Consider the following 18,197-nt stretch of genomic DNA (forward strand, 5'->3'; position numbering starts at 1 on the left):
AAGTAAAAATTTGAGCTGCTGCACAATAATATAACGACTTATGGGAACTATAGAGCAGTATGACTCAATGGCCATACTTCTTGTATTCTTTTGTTCAGTTCTGAACTCCCAAGAAATATCACATGCTTAACTATCACCTCAGAAATGAACTGGGCAGTAGAAACTAGTCACATTCTTAATTATAAAAAATGTTTTATTTATGTTTTATTATATTTCTGATATCAACATTCCAGGAACAGTCTTTTATGAAGAGATCTTCCAGTCTTAATATTTAGTTTCTTGAAAATTATTTCAGAAAAGTAACTTAAAAATAAAATTAAGTTAAATAATCCTTAGTTGGTTACTCCACAGTTAATGTTTATCATACAAAAGGAAGGAAAGATAACAGATTCAAGACCATGAAGCCAAATTTATTTTATCTGCTTACATAACTTTCAAGCTTTCCTCCCTCTGAGAAACAATTAAGTGTACACAGGCTTCATGCTGATTGCATAGGAGGACTCAACAGAAGCAAAATCCTCTACAAAAAGACATACTGGATGAAAAAATAACAAATAAAATCAATTTTGTGCTGCTCAGAGGAATGGCTTCTTCCTTCTCTCATGATTTACTTAGAGAATCTCATGAGCTAAAAACACAATAATAGCTTTGCCATAGCTCTACTCACATATCCCCTTTTTTGCCTCAGAAGTATACTTTCCCATAAATCAAGATGGAACCAAGTGAAAAACGCTGACTTTGGAAATTTCTGTAAGTGAACATAGAATCATTTAAATGCTTTGGGTTGGAAGGGACCTGAAGGACCAGCTAGTTCCAACCCACTGCCATGAGCAGGGACACCTTCCACTAGACCAGGTTGCTCAAAGCCTCATCCAACCTGGCTTTGAAAATTTTCAGGGAGGGGGCATCCACAACTTCCCTGGGCTGAACATCAGCATGAACATTCTATCAGCACAGTTCCATTGCCGGTCAGACTTTAATAGTCTTCCAGAAAGATTGATCATATCAGGATTTAACCCAAAGTATCTGTCAGATCTGTCTGAAGAATTAAAATTTACTTAAAATTTTTAATCTAGACCATTAGAATAATTTTCTATATGACCCATGTTGTTATTTTAATAACCACATGACAAAATTAAAAATAACAAAGCATCACATGGTGACTGAAGATGAAGAAAAGGAAATTATCTATCCCAAAATAACAAGGATTCAATTATTTCAAAAGATAATAAAGTGTGCTTTCAATTATACTGAACTTATCCCTTTAGACAGAAAAAATAGTATTTGTAGACATGAAAAGGTAATGGGCAAAATATTATCCAGTTAGTTATCTAACTTCAGATAACAACAACTTGATTCTTCAAGAACAGCACTTCTGTAAATCAGAACCCATGGATTCAAATCAGCCCCCCAGAAAGTAAGGAACACAGTAATTGCCTGTGAAAAGTTTGACTGAAGTGACTGGCCTACTGTTACAGGTGACTTCTGTTGCTGACAGGGACTGAAACCATTCCCTTAAAACTGCTGTTTTCCTGAATCTACTGCAAATTTTTGAAGCTCTGCAAGTGGAGCAGGGATTCTACATAAAATACTTTTTAAACAAATGCAAATAGACTAATACTGATAGTGGCAAGCCTGGAATCCTACAGGCGTGGGGAGAGTATATGATCATGCAATTCAAAAGTTTATCATAATGAATGCACAAGAGATGTCAAATTATTTTATTAGCTACTGAACTATTTCACTACCTTTTAAGTCTTTTTAATGTATTGTGTGTGTAATATATAGAAATACACAATATAATATTAGTCTATATAAGATGGCTGATATGAGATACTAATGTATAACATAACTTCTTTAAATATTAAATAATTGTTGACATTGCTACTTCCTAGAAAAAGAGACTCACGTTGAAACAATTAATTGTTTATACACTGAAAAAAACTATCCTTTTTTTCCTTTCTACAGGAAGATTATATCAAGCTTAAAAGTCCTAAAACTAGGTCAAGTATTAGTACTTTGCCAAGAAGATTTTGCTTCAGAAATAACAGAAATTATGTACAGCCAAAAGATAAAGTTAAGTTAGATTATCATTATTATTTGTGTTTCTCTTTCATTTTCTCTCGAAGACAAGGATAAGATGGGTAACGAATATTTAGCATTCTATAAAACAGGACACACAATTGTTTTGATTTAAAATTTATTTCTCTTGAAATAGGCAGCTGCTTTTCATCATAATGACCAGATATAGCTAACTGGTTATCTGAAGAAAACTGTCTGGGAAGATCTTGACTAGCCAGTTCCCCTTCCCACTATAGTCTTTTACTATAAAGAATGATTTGGTAATACAGCTGTTAATTTCTTGCCTTCATATTTCTTTCAGCGACAAAATTCTTCTTCCTTGTTTTCCAGTGCATGGAATTGCCATAGTAGCATCTGACTAGAAAAGGTTATCTACTCATCTTTTCCACAATAATAGCAGCAAACATTTTTGCTGCTTCTAAATCTAGGACATATGTGTTTCTTTTCTTGTTGTCCTGTTTGTATTCTATTAGCAGCTTATTCCAGTGGATATCTGAGTGCTCCTTAAGAATTTAGGCTGGAAATGCAGAGAAGGGAAAAAAAACAAACAAAAAAAACCCCCAAACCACCACATTTTACTATGCAACTGCATTTTTAATTGCTGTAATTTCATTTCATAATATCAAACAATTTATGTCTCATTTTACTTTTTAAAAAAAGATACTAAATTATTCATATCTTACCTCTTTTATAAGTCTAATGTGAGTATTAAAAGTACTTACAGTAATATAAGTACTTTTTCCAGTTCCTGTTGGTCCCACAAATATAGAGGGTTTTTGATGCACTGTCAACAATTCCATCAATGCCATGTATCGAACTGTGTCCAGAGTTGGTACAATTATTTCATTAAACATCATATCTTGATGTATAGGAGGAGCTGATTTGAGTGTTTCCACCCAGGGTTCCCAAATTCCTGCTCCCTATTTCAATTTATATGAAAGTAATATATTTATAAGAAACAGGAAAAAAAACGGCATAGAACCAATGTAAAGAGAAAAATCAAAGTTCTCTGACTTAACAGATGGAGTTATCAACCAGTTTCTAAAAGGATTAAAAAATAATTTCATAGGTTTGTTTCAGAATGTAGTGCTTTCAATTGAGAGTACTTAAAAAGAAACATAATGCTTGTGCCTGAGGCATGCAACTACTGAAAGACATGGACTTTATCTTACCTTTTATATCTGTACATATGTTTTTTATATATATATATAAAGGAAAAATACATATATTTATATATACATTATATATAGTATAAAAATATGTGATAAAACAGGAAATTAATGTGTAAATTTAATAACTAAAACTAAAAAAGCATAGTAAGTCTTTTCACAGACTTTCATTCTTAATAAATGCCTCCAAATGATGAAGGGCAGATTAATTTTAGTGATGATGCTCCACAGCAAAGATTTATCTTTCAGATCAGCCAACTAGAAGAGTCTTAAAATATATATGTCAAAACTCTCCAGCAGCAGGGTTAATGTAAGGAGATTTTTTTTTAAATTGCAAATAGCCCTGAAATAACTGTATGTTCCATCCTATCAAAAAACTATTCTATCTTGACATAGAAGTCATATTAAAATCAGAAAGATTGGTCTCTCCTTCAGTCCTTCTTAGAGGGGGCATATTCCCACCTCTGAACAAAAAAGCCTCTTTACTGGAAGAACATGGTTTTATGGATTATGATCAGAAGACATAAAGGCTTTACTGCTGATTGAAATCTCAGCCACTTTCCCTTAGCAAGATGCAGGAATTATGCAAGGGCTGAAATCTAGACAAAAAGTAATTCTCATTGTACTGCAACAGGACTTCACAGGAATGACAAACTCAAAAAAGGTAAATTTATTTTATCTTGGAGTCTCCAAGAGATACTAGACCCAGTGTGTGAAATTTTCTTCTCCACTGGGACAGATGCATCGTGGATTCACAGCTTAATCGCAGGAAAAGGGGCAGAGAAGAAGAGGCAGAGAAGTAGCCTACTACAGTAATGAAAGATTTACGGCCTAAAGTATATCAAGCGCTTCCTCAACCTAAGAAAAGTGCTGCAACTCAAAATAAAATAATCTTGCAAGAAATCAAGAATTTAAAAAATGACAGAAAAAAGAATGGTTGAGATTTTCTGAACACTTGTTTTGAAAATTTGTAAAATAGGCAATTATTTTGGCAGCCAAAAAGAAAGGTTTTGGTACTGCAAACCAGACAGAACACTAGACTATCACAAGCTTGCAAAGATTAATGTCTGGCCTATTCAGTGATAAAAGAAGGAAGCAACAGAAATAAATTTATAATAACAATACACATCTTGTAGCATTCATAAAAGATTACTTCAAAATGGAAGTCTACATCTTATTTTGCAATCCTCACCTTTTTGACAAATCGATAACTGTAAATTGTTCCTTCTGTTGGAAATGGGACTGTAAAAGCTTTTGAAGGCTGTTGATCAATACTGCTCAGCAATTTGTACCGTTCTCTTGTCTCCTCACTAATTGGTCCATTAAGCATTTCTCGCACAACTTGGTCAAATTTCAGTCGATCATCTTCCTTACAGCTAGCTCCTACAGACCATATCAGTGAAAACAAAAAGATACCCTAGAGTTGGAAAAAACAAAATGTAACTTTAGTATCTGCATATTACAAAGTTCTTATTCACTGAAGTCAAAGAAACTTTAGACGCAAATCACAGTAGAATTACACAGGACCAACTTGATTTTATGTATATAGTTTGGAACCATGCTGCTGGTAACACCGATCACCATTCATGTTAGCATCTGATCATCTTTGTTTTGCAGGAAAATACCTGACCTGCTCAGTGCAGAGCTGTTATTTTGAGAAAGTTCAAGCACAGACTGCTTTTTATTCCAGAACAATTTAGATTATCTTTCTGCTATCCAAAGGTCTATCTCATACGGCGACGACTATGTCTGTTAACAGGGCTTTCCTTGAAATGTAATCCTTAGACAGCATTGATCTAACTGGTAATAAACTGAGATACTAGAAATTGGAGAATCATTATACAATTTTGGCTGGTTTTTACAAAAATCATTAAATTTATATAAAGACATCAAACACTTCAGACTCAACCATGTATCAATTCTAAAGAAGGTAACAATATTTTCCACAATAAACATTAAAAAATATGTATTCCAATGACAAAATACAGGTTTTACTGTTTGTGAAGTCCATTTCACTAAAGCCTGGTTTGGAATTCCCTATGCTGTATGTTAAACAAACTGCCTACCTCAAGCCAAGAGAAAATGTCATGGTCATTCATATCTTTAACTTTGGCTTCATCAGCAAATTCATCCATCATGCAGTCCATCAGATTCATCAGCGATCGAACTAAGTTTGTATCTGAAGTAGGAGATAGTTCCTGAAAAGAATGAAGAAATACTCTCAGTTGTAGGCATGTTTTACTCACTGAAAAGAGATTGCTAGATGGTGGGTTTTTTTTCCTCACTGTGAAAATAAAAAAACCCTGAAAAATGCATCTAAAATACATTCAGAAGCAATTAAAAAAATACACACAGAAACCTTTCTCATAGCCTTCACCTTAACAGCTGTTTAAAAAAAGTAATAAATATAAAATAATATTGTCCAAATAAAATTATTTGTTCCTTTGGCACTTGTAAGTGAAAATAATTCATACACTCTTAGTTTCTCAGAACAGAGAAAGCTACCTTTCTCTAGGTTTCTCCTACCTTTGTGTATTTCCTAATAAACTCAAGACAGAGTGGAACCATTCTGTCAAACAGGCCTATTATAAATTCTTTATGCTCAGAGCTGATTCCTGAATGCATTGTATTTAGCCACGACATCATTAATGGTCTCCAGCCTAACATATGGGGCTCCATATACACCATACCACACCGTGAAACCTGAAAATAAAGAAACAAATAGGTGCATGTTATCTTATCTGATCTCCAAAGGTTTTTTTCCTATCTAACAAGAACTTAAAATAACATTCTGTGTTATAACATACAGCTTCTGGGATTATTAGAAGCTGGTACAGTGTAGAGTGGGGTTCTGTGAGCCCTGAGACAGATGAGTTTCAAATCTAACCTTTATTGTTCGACCAACAGGAGATCTAATATCAAAGATGGATTTTACTCTTAAACAGAATCAGTTCCCAACATTAAGGTCACATAAAATAATAAACAGACTACTACAGTGCATAGCACTTAATTTTTAATTTTTATATAATTTTTAAGTAAAAATTCCTTTCCAGTATTACCATGCAGATATTTTGTTTTATTTATATTATTATCTGAGCCTGTGTTCTACTTTAAGAGCAAATTTTTGCATTTGACAAAATGCCATCAGAAAAAAAAAAAATAGGTGTGATAGATATAGACAGGTGCCAGAAATGCAATGATTATCGGTTTTATGAGAATTTGTCTGGGAGATTAAAGATGCACATGAATGATTTTATTCCTCTTGTCCTGCCCTTGCAAAGGCTGGACTCTGAACAGTTACAGGGTCTTCTGTATAGGTAATTTATATTACATATATAACTATGTAATTTTTCACATCATATTGTAAGATTATGAAAAACTTAAACAAGAAAACCAAGCTACAATGTTCTTTATTTTAAACACAGCAAAGATATAAATACTACTCTCAGTTAAGTATATTTTCTAAAAATTGAGTATGTACCACAATAATCACAGACATTTGTAATCAGTCTTTCAAAGACTGTTACTTACAGTAGCAGGAGAAGCAACTTCTAAATCCATTGGCTCAAAAATAAGGCTCATTTGCTGTGACATTTGGATGATCTCTCCGCTCATAAGGCACAACTTTTTATTATCATCAAGCACAGTATTCATATTCTCAATCCACACTGCATCCACTGGTCCATCAAAAACCAACCATTTCCTATCTGGAGTCTAGTTTACAGAAAATATTTTTCATCAAATATTTGCAATTTATTTTATTACATTTACTGTAAAATAAATATTTTAGATCTGCAGTTATTTTCCACAAAAAATTATTGAAAATATTAGGAGTACAGAGTTGTATTCACAAGCAGTTTCTGAAATCACAATTTATAGTCACAATTTAGTTTTATAATTTTAAAGCATATACTGTAGTTAACTATAGAAGGTTACTATCTTTGACTGTTTTCTTTCAGTTACACTTGCAATGCAGTACATTGCTTCTGTCAAACTGCAACATATTCAAATACTTTGATTTATGACACAGTGAGACCGTTAATACAAGAAGTTACTACTCATCAGAAATACTGCACACTTACCATGGAAGTCAACAGGACTGATTTAATGAACACAGTGATATCTAAATGTAGTTTGTCTAGGTTTTTTACAATATAAGCAAATACTCATAGGTGTTAATCATATTTCTTACAGGAAAATACAAAGCAGTTGTGCAGTTCAGCAAATGTTATTAGAGACAGTGAACTTCACACTGATCAACTTCAATATACTATTAGTTTATTTAATTTTATAGGGGCAAAGAGTCTGATACTGCAATCACTAGCAAGAAGTAAAGTATCTGTCAGGTTGATACATCTTTAATTACACTTAGTGAAAATATGCCAATGTACTTTAATGGAAGGTCAACCATAAGCCACACTCAACAATTTCTTCCAAAATATATGTCAAAATGTCCATATACATAAACAGCACAGATTTGGGTCATAATCAGACAAAATAAGAAATGACAATATAGTAGAAAGATTAAATATTAATTTATTTATAACATATGCCAACGAACAAACAAACAAAAAATCCTTATCTCCACATAAGGACTTCTGAAACACAAATCTTAATTTCTCACCATCCAAAAAATACTTTGCATGGAGCATACTACAATGCTGCCATACATACAAGACTGTCAAACTGCAGTCTTTGCATTGAAATGATTAAGTGTATGAATCTCACAATGGTTGTGCAAACAACGTGGAATTAGAAATATAGAAATTGAAAAGTCATTTCCCAAAATGCTCTAGCCTGTTAAGCACTTACTGGGGAAGAAGCAAATGCTCTGAAGCTCACTGCTAGGATGCCATCTGACCATTCATGTGACACTGGATCAAACTGTCCATATAGCTGACCCATTGTTATGGATTTGGGATTTAAAACAGTGATCTGAACTTTGTTTTCTTCCATCAGCCCCTGAAGATACAAGAGTAATAACATCCGTGTAACACTACACATGTAATTTATTATGCCATTTGTTTTATCTTGAATTTTACAGTTATATATTATTAAATCTTCATTAAAATTTCATCAGTTTACATCAGGAAAGACATTACACATATTACATTTGAAAGATGGCTTACAAGTGCCTAAAGACAATTATCCCAACTTTATCATATGTAGTTGGAAGTCTAATTTTAACATTGAACTGTGACTTGATAATTAAAAACAGATTTTTTTTTTTTTTTTAACGTTAGTGAACCGGACATTGGGCAGTCAGTCAAGAAACCCAAGTTCTATTCTTACACTTACAGGCATTACAACAGGCCAAGCCCTTTTGTCTCTCCCATTTTTCCCACGTTTAAGGAATAAATATGACTGCCTTGGTACATTTCTTAAGACTGATGTCAAAATGACATTACAAAGTTGGTTTGGGTTTTTTAGGGTTTTTTACTTAAACCATATAAAAATATCTAATTTTACTTTTTTATTAAACTTCACTGATTCTTTTGTTCTCTCCTTGTGACTAAATAAGAAATTTAATACGTCCGACATCATAGATCAGGTGGCTGAAAACCACTGTTCTGCAGTAACAAACTACAAGCAAAAGTGACAAACTGCAAACATTCATTTGAGCACTTACTTACTATAGCCTTAAAATAACAGAAACCTGTATCCCCGATTTCAGAAAACAAACAAACAACCTCCTTCCAAAAGCAGCCCTATTTTTTTTTAACTTGAACTGAGAAATCCAGAGTTTGGCATAATTTCACATTTGTTCTGACTGCCTTCCTCCCACAGATATACATAATCTTTCTTAGCACCTTCTTACCTCATTCATCACAAACTTCTCCTTCTCATCTTACTCATCATAACACCCTCTAATTATATAATTCAGATATAGTCCCAATATAGCTGCTAGAGTTCCCATAACTAAACACTAAGTAGTTCAGATCAATAAGATTTTATTAAAGATGGTAAAAATCCTCCAAAAAAATTATCATAATCAGAATAATGTGGAGGGTGTGTTGGTGGAAGCTCCAATAGGCATAAAGGACATTAAATTGATCATTACAGTTGACTGAGAAGCCAAGCTAACAGGAAGAAAATAATCAGATAAAAATTTATTACCCTACCACATAATTCTAGTCGATCTAGTCTTGCAATACCTGCACAAATATACAAAGAGCCTGCCTGAAAATCACTATTAAGGAAATGAAACAATTTTGCTAAGGTGGTTGGTTCCATGTTTCCAGTCAGCCAGCCTCAAGAAATTCAGTGTCCTGAAGATCACTTACACTTCATGGTTATTTCTATTTTTCTCTGGAAGTGCCTGGAGTTCAATAAGTGGGCTAGTCACCTCTCAAAGTCTCAAATCCTAAGCACTTAATTTCAGAAACAGCTACAGAAACCTTCTACTGGGTTTACATTCCATCCTAGCCGATCAGACCAGACAGAGTCTAGAAGTCCTTAGAACACAGAATACTAAAGACAATAACTATGATTAGATTATTCTGCAAAAGCCTCCACAGTGTCAGGATTCCAAAGATCCCATATGAAACATAAATATTTTGATGGCTTGAATTTGAGCAAGATTTGGTATAGCTATACTACTGGAACACTTAAATATTTTATAGATAACAATTATTACCTACTTCTTCTATGACAGGTGAGAAGCTTTTTAGCAGAACAGATCTTGGATTTGTATCCAATCCAAAATTTGTCTGAAAACTGAAATACTCTGGCTTCAAAAATAAGCTAAATTTTAGACTATTTAATTTCTGAGTTTACGTGACTTTATTATATTCTTATCAGAAAATCTGCAAAACTTTGTATAAGTTTATGAAGCAGATCCATTGTTTGGTGTAGTTCTAAACTGAATAATCTCTGTTAAAAGACAATTTAGTAGCTCTCATGAATAAGTTGGAAATCTGGTATAAAGCCTTCAGAAGGAACACTTTATCATAAAATTTCAAGTAGCTAATTCATTCCTTGTCCAGTCCAATAAAAGAACTTGGTGAAAACACTATGTGTAGAAACACATGAAATGTGTATATTTAACACTAGGCCATAAGTGTGGAAGTACAGCTGCTTAATCAAATTCTTTAGCTTTTCCTTACAATTTTAAGTTCCTTAAAGTAAATTCTGTATTCAGTATAAATACTAAAATATGTTTATAAAATTTGTTTGAAAATAGTTTGTCACTAGAAATATTTATAAAAACATTTAGATACCTTCTCACATATGTCTCCCAATGCTCCTGCCAGAACTCGATATGCACATGTTTTTCCCCCAAAAGGCTCACCAACTATCATAAAGCCATGACGCACAATCATCATCTCATATATTTGCAGGATCTTCATAGTAAATTCATCAGTCATTTGCAAATTCATAGCATCACAGTTTGTTTTGATGGCTTCCAATAGGTCATTGTAGTCTGGTTTTGGTAGCTTCACACCAGGAAACAAATCAGAGGTAATGCCCTAAATCCAAACAATTAATTGGTAAGTACACTTATTTTCACACTAATTTGGTTTGAAACTCATGCAATCAACCCTTTCTTGACACTATGCAGACCAGTATCTATTTTAATTAAAATAAAATAATTAATAATTTCACATCACCATAATTCTAACTTTGTAATTTATTATTGATATTTATTTCATGTATATTTTTCATATACATCTGGGCACACATGGAAGGGATTAACTATCTAAGCATATTCTTTCCTGATAAACATTAGCTTTTATTAAACTAGTTTATAAATCTTGCAGTTAGAAAGCGGAGAAAGCGTTTACCTTTTTTCTTCAATAGTTGAAAAATAATTAACTGAAATCTAAATTTAAAAGCAAAGATCTTGCAATTTTTCTTATAACAAAACAAGAAAGATACATAATAAACTGAAGACACAACAAGTGAGAAAAAGAATCCCCAGGCTGCCATTTCAATGAGACAGACCTGCAGTATCAGCTCAGAAAGCGAAGATTACTGAAAAAACACTCAAAATAAAACATAGTATTTAGAAATTACAATGACAGCAGTTATTGGTGAACCTAGAAGCCATTATTTTGACATTTTTCTTGTTACTGTGTATGTTGGTTTCTTTCTACTGTGTGCCTTGGTTTTTCTTTTAGCACTGTTAGTTTCCACTGTTAACATGTTAATGAGCACACCACATCTTGACTTTAAAGTGGGTTTTTTATTTAAATGTATTAATATATATATGTTTAACATTCTGTGATACCAAGGGCATATTTTACAATTGACTATGAAAAAACCAAGGCTTTTCCTATGAAAATAATCATATTTCCCAAGTAGAAATATCAAGCTGTGCTCAAGGTGAGCAGGTTTTCTTGTCTGAAACACATTTGATGCAAAATTTCCATGTCATTCATGTCCTGCACTTTTTCTTCACACTGTCTGTTAAAGAATTAGAGATTTACACACTTGTGCTAGAGTATGATCTTTCTACGCCTACTAGATTTTACAACTAGGAAATGAGAGAAAAAAAATGATCAAGTAATCATTTCCTTTTTACAAAATGGATGACAAATATGGGGAAATGGAGGAAATACAATAAACTATTTAGTATCACAGCATAAGTTGTACTGCCACACTCAAGTGTGACATACAAATTAAGGGAAGAAATTAATATTTCTCATAATAAAAATGGAAATAATTCTTAAAATCTTATTTAAAATTTTAAATTACATTACTACTGCCGAACTTAAACCTTTCTATAATTCTTTCTGTATCTGTTAAGAATTTCAAATAAAGTTACTTTATTCCAGAACTAACAGAATTAGGCTATTACAACTCTCACATACTCCAGGCCTAACTTACTGCTGACCCGTAAATCTGTCCCACAATGGATAACTAATTACAGTAACATAGCAGCATCGTGCTCATTTGTCAGTGTTCTTCCTTGTAACATACATCTGTTCTGGCATAATCTTCTACTTTAGTTCTATTTATTAGCCTTACATTCCTTAGTTATCTTTTGTGTTTACAGGTTAATGTGATACTTCCTAGCTTCAAATTATAAAATTGTTCCTATTTTTGGGATATGCCAATAAGCAAAATATCAGTATGTGCAAGGCTATTTAATCTCTAAAACAACATACATTTCCTATTCCATGAAACTGAAAATGAGTAGTATTACTTCATAAATATACTTAGTTTCTATACACTAAATTCTAAACACTGTTATTCTTATTCTTGAAGACTGAAACTTAAGAGAAACAGTTAGTGAAGATGCTTCACTTTCCCCAGACAACTTCTCTAAATTTATCTACACTATTTCAAAACTTAGGAAAATATGAAATCTCCCTTCACACTCATGGCTTGTTTTCAGGAACAAGTATGTATTTTAAGCAGAATTTAAACTAGATTAGAGTAACAATGTCCAGAGGCAAATGTTAAGTTTCAAATTCATTACATTTTCATGTAATTTTGGGCAAGGCAATTACCTCTTCTGTCCTTCAGATTTCTAAGGCTTTTTCTTAAAATTCCTAAAGAGCTTCCATATTACTTTTATGCCGTCATGGATGTTTTCTTACAGAAATTACCTCATTTTACTCCATTATAAAATTACACAAAAATAAGTATTCTGCACTGGAAATATAATTGCAACTAATGTGACTGCTAAAATATATCTATTAGTATCCAAAACAACTTGTGAGCGTTTTTGACGTGAGCGTATAACTGCACACAAATTCCCGTGACTGTCTGTGAAGAAACAGCTTTTTTTCCACATAGATCTTTCCACTAAAAAGGTACATAAGAAGGACAATGTTTTCAGTTTCCAAACATCTGTACACACCAGCCCAGATCCTTTCTTCTTTTCCTAACAGGACACACAAAGCTCACAGCTACCAAAGAAGATTACAAACTTTCCCTAACAAAGGTGACAGCTCACATGTGTGTTGGGCATGTCTGGTTCAATCAGAGGAATATTAAACATGCCTATCCTGTGGTAAGAGATTAGACGCCCAATCCAAATGGTGCATATTAGGACACAGACTGACTGTTTTAGTGCATGCTGTAAATCGGGGGAGCAAGTCACAGATCATTTTCCACAGCTCAGCTCCATATTGAGATAAACTCGGGACAAGAATGGATGTAGGCCACTTAGTCTATTTACTGTTTTGCACATGTTTTAAATGAAAATTCTAATTTTCTCTTATAAAAAGGACTATTAGTACCTACCTATTTCATAAGAATATTTATAAGGTATTCTGAAATCCTGAATACGTGATATAGAAAAATAGTAGTTACCATTTCAAGACTGGCAGAAACTTCCATTGGTCTAAACTATCAAAACCCAAATGCTCACTGTATTTGCTAGGAAGGAACAGTCTTTTAAAATAATTACAGGCTAGTTTAAAAAAGTCTTTGGTCCATCTCTCTGATCACCTGTTATATAATATTTTTATTAATTATTAATTTTAGCAAGCTCTTTACATTACTAAAAATCTGTATGTTTTCTACCTCAAAAAGTGGTAAATCATGAGACAAGAATTTAGGCAGGTTGACATCCGTAATGGATCTAAGGAGTAAAATTTCTTCATCTTCCAATGGATATTTCAGCTAAAAAAGAAATAAAAATAAAAAACAGTTTTAGTTAACTTTATAGTTTCAAAAAACTGATGTTAAACTTGCCTTTTCTACTGAACATTTGCTGTTTTGCATCTACACAATTATTTTGGCAGGTTACTGATAACAGCATATGTGCTGGATGTATGTTTATACATTCATACCAAGGTGTTTGCAGTAGGTTTCTATAGTTAGGCCAATTTCACTTGAGTTTATGCCAAGTGATGGGTGTTACTATAAATTTGATTCAACATTTTTTCCTAAACCATTGATTTCTTGCTTTCTAAGCTTTATTCCTTTTCTTCCTAAAAAGGATAATTTTCCCTGCTTTGACATAGAACTTCTGCCTTCATCAAAGTGGAAATTCTAAAAGCTTGTATATAGGTCTCTCTCCCAGGTGATTAAAAAAAAATATATCTATATATACTTTTTTTTTTGTAATTTTTTTCTAATGACAAAAGAGTGATGAAAGTCAGGTGAAGCAGATACTAGCCACCATGTTACTGAAAAGTGTTCACATACTATGGCAACTGAATCTTATAAGAAAGGCAGAGCAAAGCAAGGGACAACATGCCAAACAACTCAGTAAATCTGCATTTAACTAGAATTCTTGAATTAAAATTGGCGCACTTAATAGGCACATCATTCAGTGACAAGTGGTATGTGGTGAATGGCCTGGCAGCTTTGTATCTTCTTGATTTTCCTCAGCTTATTCCCTGACAATTTTCATATTCCCTTTTAATTTTCATATGTATCACAGGATGAAATTTTAAACATCTGCTTGCCATTATGTAGAATACTGTACCTTCTGTTACAAGAGACACACTACTAAGTTATTGGACGACAAAGTCAAAAAATCATTTACCTTCAGATTCCCAGCAGCAGTGAGTACTGACTTCACAGCTCTCATTCCATAATCATAGTGGTGCTGAGAAGACAACTGCTCTGAACACAGACGATATGTAGCTACAATTTTTACAGACAGAGGTCGAGCAGTAACAAAACCACAAGAATACAGAACAATTTCTGCAATCATGGCATAATCAGGAACCATCATAGCTACTGTTCTAAAGAGAGCCTATTAAACAGACACATGAAAAATCACATCAGAAAAAATTATACCACATTATTATATACAACTTTTTTCTACAATTACATAAAAGACTATTTTTTTCATTCCTTCATTAATATAGTGACAGCCAATTAAATGTAACTATCACAATTATGACTACAATACATTTAATGGCTTTCCATAAATGCTCAGAAATACTTTCTTTTCCATTATGACAATTCACGGTTGTAGATCATCTTCATTCAGGATTAACAAGAACACATAAAACACCACAAACTCTAGAAGGAATAGGGGAGTGCAGTACAACTACCAAAAATAAGTTGATGCTCTCAAACTCCTACTAGCATTGTTTACCTGCAGCCTCTGCTTCAATTTTACCACTGTTCTACCAAACAAGCATCAGAATACTTTCAAACAGACAAAACTTATGCTACTTTTCATATTCTACCAGAATGTTTTTGAATCTTGTATTCATACTATGTGTTAGTGAGTAAACTTCCCAGACAGTTATTAGAAATATTTATGAAGACTGAATTTTCTGTGTTTTTATTAATTTATAAAGATACTTCCTCAGTTTTCCTTTTCTTTCTATGGACACAGAACAAATGTATTTAAAGGGTAATAAAGGATGTAGCACTCTTCTAACAATCACTCAATAATAAACTTCAACAGAATAGAAATTTCTTACATTAAAAACACCACAAGTCCCTTCAAGATCAAACCAAAAGATCAAGGAAAAACAGAAATTAATAAAACCCCTTCTTTTTCCTCAATATTAAGATATTACTCACTGCTTGTACACTATGAAGCCCTCCTTTTAATTTTTGAACTTTCAGGTGCTTAGCCAAGAAACACGGGAAGTGGGGGTTTTTTAAATTTTTTTATCCTAACAATCAGACCTTGAATCAAGAAACCACTTCCTGACATTTTAAAATTGTTTAATCCTATAATTCAGTCTTATCCTTTTTAATTTATTTTTCTTCTGAGAGGTGATTTTTACACTAGTGTAATCAAAAACTGAAGGTAACCAATATTAAATATTTTTAATAATTTCTATACTTGACAAAAAGTTATTTCTTTCTTTACTTTCTGTATTAGCTATTTAAAAGTAATAAAACGACAAGTGTTATAATACCTTAAGATTATCAGGAAGCTCTGAACGCCCAGCATAACCAGGATTCATGGTAATGAAGACAGCACATGTAGGGTTCAGTTTTAGTTCAGTTCCTTCAAATACTATTAAATCAGATCCTGAATTAATGCCTATGGAAAAATAAAAACTAATGTCATTGCTGGGCAGGTTTTGTTGCATCTTTATTCTCTGTCATATGTAAGTGAAAGATATGATTAAAATAACAGGCTACCTCTTTGGATAGTAAAAATCTGCTGAGCAACCACAGAGAGTACTTCCAAATCAATCCTGTTGAATTCATCAAAGCAAGCCCATGCCCCACAAGACAATAAACCCTAGAAGAGAGAGACATATGACTAATTAACAGGTAACTACTTCTTTTGTGCATGCTAATCAAATAAATTCTGCAATAACTACAAGTTTTAATGTGGAAAGGACTTATATCCATGATCCACTAACTTCTAAACAAAATCACTCCAGACAGAATTTGTTTCAAACAGAATTACAGAAATTTAAAAATTAAGTTTGCTTGTAAAAAACCCCCCAACATTAAGACAAAAAAACATGTACAAACTAATCCAAAACCCTAATTCTTCTGCAAAGTGCCTTCTGCAAATGCAAACATTTTGCATGTTTTACCTATACAGTTATTACTTTGCAACTGGTCAAGCAGGAAGATTTCAGCACTAAACAAGCCTCCAAAAATCCTGTTCTTTTGCATCTATGTTAACAGGGTTTGCAGTGTCAAAAGGTAACATTAGAACTTCTGCATGGCTGAAGTTAACCATTTGGTTATGGCATCTTAGGACATATCACATTACCTAAAGTGCAACTAAAGAATAGTTCTCTCAAGTCTGGTTAATTCATAGGTCTTTTCTGAGATATGCTCCCCAAATGCGACTGTACTGTCTCTGCAGCACTGGTAGTCCTCTGATGGCATCTCATGCTTCATTAACAGTACCTCTAAAATTCACATTTAAGATAGACTTTGCTTTTATAATTCTAAACAAAACCTCTTAATTTAGCTAATTGTGGTGAGCTTGTGGTGAACATGTTCAAATCATGTTGAATTTGAAGACAAATCACATCATTCCAATGCCACCTCTGACTCAGAAGGTAAGAATAATGCCAGGGAGGAAAGCATAATTGCTCTATTTTTTTATCATTCCAGTCTAAACCAGGACACTGGACTGTACAACACAGATGTACATTTAGGATAGATTTTCATAATACAGAGCTGTCTACTCAAGCTAATATAGAAATGAATATATGCTTGATTTGTATAATATAATGACTCATACCAGATTATTTAGATTTTAGATTAAGCCTCAAATCCTCTAAAATTTGCAATTAGCTACTATAAATGCACTCATTGAAATGGCACCTATATTGCCTATTTAAAGCAAATAAAATCATTATGGGATACTTTGTTTCCAAAGCACATAAAAAACATTTTGATATCTTGGTTAGATTCTTGCTTACGGTAAGACCTTTCTGCACAATAGTAGCATTATATAGTGGTCTGGAAGTGGAGAAAGATACACTTATAATACCTTAAGACCACTTCAAGTGCCAGAATAATGAAAGGCCTTTAATATATTTGAGAATACGACCCTCAAAATTTATGCAAACCTTAAAAAATTTTCCTAATGCAAGGTAATCCAATCCATCGGAACAATTGAAAACCACACACTGTTTAGCTACAGCCTTTGCTAAATCTTTTGTAGTTTCTGTTTTTCCAGTTCCAGCAGGACCTTCAGGGGCACCTCCAAGGTGTAGGTGTAGTGCACCAAATAGGGTTCTGGAAATAAAATAATAGGAAATAAAAAAGTATGAATTTTTATGCTATTTTTCCAGCTGCTCTAACTTTTACCAGAAACTTTTAAAAACTTGTTTCATGTCTGCATTTCCTGTAATGGTACAGCTTACTTGCTCCTGGCCAGATGTTGTTTAGAAATGTATAGTAATGTATGACATTTACTAGCAGTTCACGATAGAGAATAGCTTACTTTCCACTTTCTAAATCCTCTTGTAATTTATCATTAATTACAGTGTCACAAAAGATTAATTTTATAATAAATTTTAAATAAAATATTCATGAAGGACCACAATTCTATTCCACCAAAATAGATGTATCCTATTCTAATTATGCCTATTAGAA

General features: G+C 32.9%; 1 protein-coding gene across 1 annotated transcript in view; it reads right to left on the reverse strand.

Moving 5' to 3' along the window:
- The window catches only part of DNAH7 (dynein axonemal heavy chain 7), a gene marked incomplete at both ends in the record, with an annotated part of 79,614 nt that overhangs the window by 25,155 nt on the left and 36,262 nt on the right, over positions 1 to 18,197 (reverse strand). Inside the window, 12 exons of the mRNA XM_029084215.1 lie at positions 2,805 to 3,002; positions 4,444 to 4,668; positions 5,318 to 5,449; positions 5,778 to 5,954; positions 6,783 to 6,965; positions 8,064 to 8,213; positions 10,472 to 10,720; positions 13,728 to 13,826; positions 14,698 to 14,910; positions 16,040 to 16,167; positions 16,269 to 16,371; positions 17,669 to 17,837. Of these exons, the coding sequence (XP_028940048.1) occupies positions 2,805 to 3,002; positions 4,444 to 4,668; positions 5,318 to 5,449; positions 5,778 to 5,954; positions 6,783 to 6,965; positions 8,064 to 8,213; positions 10,472 to 10,720; positions 13,728 to 13,826; positions 14,698 to 14,910; positions 16,040 to 16,167; positions 16,269 to 16,371; positions 17,669 to 17,837 (2,026 nt within the window). The remainder of the gene's footprint in view (positions 1 to 2,804; positions 3,003 to 4,443; positions 4,669 to 5,317; positions 5,450 to 5,777; positions 5,955 to 6,782; positions 6,966 to 8,063; positions 8,214 to 10,471; positions 10,721 to 13,727; positions 13,827 to 14,697; positions 14,911 to 16,039; positions 16,168 to 16,268; positions 16,372 to 17,668; positions 17,838 to 18,197) is intronic.

This window comes from Antrostomus carolinensis, unplaced genomic scaffold, assembly GCF_000700745.2.
Source record: "Antrostomus carolinensis isolate BGI_N321 unplaced genomic scaffold, ASM70074v2 scaffold16760, whole genome shotgun sequence".
NCBI classification, from domain to species: Eukaryota; Metazoa; Chordata; class Aves; order Caprimulgiformes; family Caprimulgidae; genus Antrostomus; species Antrostomus carolinensis.